This window comes from Electrona antarctica (genome assembly GCF_951216825.1).
Source record: "Electrona antarctica genome assembly, chromosome: 2".
NCBI lineage: Eukaryota > Metazoa > Chordata > Actinopteri > Myctophiformes > Myctophidae > Electrona > Electrona antarctica.
The window spans coordinates 25089143-25093430 of record NC_136807.1 but is presented as its reverse complement, the minus strand read 5'-3'; the positions used below and the strand labels follow the sequence as shown (position 1 = coordinate 25093430).

The following is a 4288-nucleotide window of genomic DNA, read 5'->3' as shown; positions in this document are numbered from 1 at the left end:
GCCCAGAGGTCGCTAGGACGTTGTTGGTTCCATTCAGAGCTTTGATGGAGAACCTACCGGCATTGCTTCAACAGCTGCGCTCTTTAACTAGAGATCCTGCGGCTCTGGAGAGTCTCTCTGCAGAGTACAAGGTGAGTGAGTATAGGCTATAGTGTCAGTGATATAGGCTGATAGCAGGTATTCTTCATGAATTAATTCATTTGTGTACATTGAGGATTATAGGCTACTCCAAGAATGTGTGAGAATACATGGGAGTAGTGGAGTAGGCTACAATGTTGAGTAAAATACAAAAGTGGCTTACCAAACGCAAAAGTAAAAGTGTGTGCAGTGTTATTTTAATTAGGTTAGGCTAATTGGGTTAATTACCCTAAATAATAATTTAATTATAGAATCATATAATCAATCGTAATCGTCGTGTGTGTGTGTGTGTGTGTGTGTGTGTGTGTGTGGGGGGGGGTCACTTTTCACTTTTAGTCACTTTTAGTCTTTATTTGTGACTGTGGATCAAGAGACAGGGCAGAGGTTGACACTAAAGACTAAGGTCTCACAGGCACTTGTCCGTCAGGCAAGTAGGCTATACTTGCCAAAAGGTCATGTCCACTTGCCAAGTCATTATACAATATTAGGTACATTTTGAATTACAGTTATTTTAACACTTTATTTTTGTATTTGTTTAGCTTTCTGGGGCTGTGCGATAAAAAATGACATACCTCAATTTGTATGCCAAATACCTACAGTACATATGGGGCCCCATCTTGCACCACCCCCCTTACCCCTTATCCCTAAACTTATTTTGCCATTTTTTACTATTTTAAAACATTTAAAAATAGTTCAACTAGCCAATCTACATCGACACGTCGGCTATTTGTACTATTTGTTTTAAAATAATAAAAAATGGCAAATAAGTTTAGGGATAAGGGGTAAGGGGTGGCGCAAGATCTAGGCGGGCATGATCTGTAAACGCACCATGTCTCTGTACGTCTGTCTGTATCCACGTAACTCGAGAACCGTTCGCCCCACCGACTTCAAATTCGACACACGCGTTCCACACAGTGCATTGCCCGGTGTCGAGTCGGTCGGACCCACAGTTGTCCAGAACCGCCACAAAAGGCCTCTGCCCAGGCTCTGGACAGGGCCCCACTCTGCCAACTATATAATCATACACTACATCTTGTGCAGAAGTGACACGTAAAAAAGGCTTCTGTTTCTTTAGAGAAGTATAGGTTGTGTTGCCATTTTGCAGAAATGATCTGATGATAAGATTAACTAGTTGGGTAGATGACGTTTTGCTACTTGAGTGTCAGGTTTCACTCATTTGTTTTAAACATTTCAGAGCAATCTGAGAAATGTAACTGTAAGGTCTGAGTCTCGTATATCAACAATTTGAACCCTGTCTACCCAGTTTAGCGAATGTGGGGTATCGAACCTGTGAACCTGTTTGTTTTGCACTGTAGAAGGTGAATAAGACAACTTGGTGTGTTTAGCACGGAAAATGAGAAGTGAAGACAGTGTATTATTTCCTCATTTTCAAACACACGCACGCACACACGCACGCACGCACGCACGCACGCACGCACGCACGCACGCACGCACGCACGCACGCACGCACGCACGCACGCACACACACATGCACATGCACATGCACATGCACATGCACATGCACACACACACATGTGCGCGCGCGCACACACACACACACACACACACACACACACACACACACACACACACACACACACACACAGACACACACACACGCACGCACACACACACACACACACACACACATGCACGCACACAGGGTCGTTCATAATGAACCTTCATGTTTCCTTGTTTAACTCACAGTTTGACTCAGTGGGTTCGGAAATGCGCACCGGGAGTAGCCTGATGGTCAGACTCTGAGCCTACTGTGCTCAGTGGAGTGGGTCTGGAAACCAGGCTACACCGGGAGCGCACTCGCCTATTAGTTTGTATTGGCAGTGTGCTCAGTGTGTCTATATCCGAACGCACCCTTCATTTCTAGGCAGGTACTCTATAGGGACCGAAACTCACAAAATGAAGTAACCACTTATTAAAAACTAGTGAAAATAGCAGATCTACATGCTCACAATGCAAGCTTGCTTTCTTAAAATGTCAATTTCTGGACATTTCTGAAAATGTACATTGTACTATTTACTTGAGCATATACTTTGTCCACTAGGCCTACTGCTGCTTACTGATTGTGAATGTAATGTAATGATAGGCAGTTCTCTGTATATCTTTGAAGTTGTTTCCATTGTGTGTTTGAACTTGAAATTTAATGTACAGTGGATAGACATGCAGTGAATGTGCATGTTGCACAACATTCACACTTACTGGAAAGAAAGACACATACGTCTTCTGTGTGTGTGTGTGCGTGTGTGCGTGCGTGCGTGCGTGCGTGCGTGTGTATGTGCGTAAAATGCACACACACATACACACACACGCACACACAGTTCATTATTAATATTAACCTATATTACTTTTTCCGTGTTTAAGTCCCTGTTGATGTCATCTGACTTGAAGTTATAGCCTGAACTTGAAAACAAACTACAAAGGGGTTTCATGAACCTTTAAGTGGTGAATGCAGGTGACACAGTTGAACTAAGATAACTCTCACCCACTGAAAGACGAAACAAAAGACCATGAACCAACAAGGACCTATAGTGACTATGAGGGCTGATTACAGATCAGACACTGCTGTGGCAGCCGCAGACATGAACATAAAGAAAACTAAATGTAGATAAGAACTAGTGTTACTTAGTGGCGCAGTGGTGTAAAGTAAATAAGTACTTTTAGTGCACTTAAGTAGAATTGTGAGGTCCTTTAATTTACTTTATTGGAGCATTTCCAATTTTCAATACTTTTTACTTCTACTCCACTACATCGCAGAGGCAAATATTGTACTTTTTACACCATTACAATTATTTGAAAACTTGAGTTACTTTGTAGATTTTGATTATTAAAACATACATAAACCTCTTCAGCCCATATATATACTTTGGCTCACAACGGGCCACTTTGTGGGGGACCGCTCATAATTCCGACATCTTACAATAAATGCACCATGTCTCTGTGTGTATGTATGTACTTGTGTACGGTATGTACGTCTGTAATACACGTAACTTGACAATCGTATAATAACCGTATAATATTTGTATTGTATTGTATTGTGTTGTTTATATAGAATATCTTTGCTGTCGGGCAGAAATCAGCTAGCCTATGTCTTTTCAGGAAATTAAAGAAATGAATATGAATGAATAATGTTTTTAGTACAACCTAATCTCACTCAATTAAATACTGCTTCATCAAAGTTGGTATGGTGACTTTATACATGGTCAGATGCTTGCATATTATCACATATTATTAGTCTTTACCTCTTGGACTCTTTCTAATCCATGATGGAAAAAGCAAAAATTTGGAGTTAGGAGGTTTTGTCAAAAGCACTTTTAAATACTTAAAAAGTCACACCTGTGTGAAGTGAGGGGCGCTCTTAACATCTTACAACATCAATTACAACGTACAATGTTTGTTTAAGCAATGGGTGCTAATGTTTGTATTAGTCCTCAAAACAAACATTGGCGTTTTCTTCAACAAGCATCAAAGACAAACATTAAAGATGTATATAGGAGGGGCTAGCGGCCCTCAAAAATCACACCTGTGTGAAGTGAGGAGCGCTCTTATCATCAGACATACATCATCATATTCATACATTCATACATCATCTCATTCCAGCCAATCACAATTTCACCTTCTTCTTCAATGTTTGAGTTTACACAATGTTTACACAAACACTCAAAGCTGGCCATTCATTGTCAATGGCATTCAATGTTTGTGTTAAGACCATGCTAGCGCCCCTCAAAAGAATAAAAAGTTGAATAATGAGATGGTTTATATAATAATATTTTTATTGTATTGTGTTGCACAGACCATCCGCTCTCAGACGCTGGCATTGAAGGCAGAGCTGGGTTTGACCACAGAGGTTGGAGCGCAGTCAGACAACATCAAGAAGAACAGATACAAGGACATACTACCATGTATGTATGTATGTGTGTGTGTGTGTGTGTGTGTGTGTGTGTGTGTGTGTGTGTGTGTGTGTGTGTGTGTGTGTGTGTGTGTGTGTGTGTGTGTGTGTGTGTGTGTGTGTGTGTGCGCGCGCGATGCATTTTCACTTTTGCATATAAAACCAAATATATGTGTGTTTGTAGATGACCATAACCGTGTGGTGTTAAGGAGTGACAGTCAAAATGACTCAGACTATATCAATGCA

At 41.0% G+C, this 4288-nt stretch overlaps 1 protein-coding gene across 1 annotated transcript in view; it reads left to right on the top strand.

Moving 5' to 3' along the window:
* Positions 1–4288, top strand: part of ptpn18 (protein tyrosine phosphatase non-receptor type 18) — a 19510-nt gene continuing 15222 nt past the window's right edge. Inside the window, exons 1-3 of the mRNA XM_079496016.1 lie at positions 1–131; positions 3947–4055; positions 4227–4288. The exon at positions 4227–4288 is cut by the window's right edge and continues 12 nt beyond it. Coding sequence (XP_079352142.1) covers positions 45–131; positions 3947–4055; positions 4227–4288 — 258 coding nt within the window. The 5' untranslated portion in view covers positions 1–44. The remainder of the gene's footprint in view (positions 132–3946; positions 4056–4226) is intronic.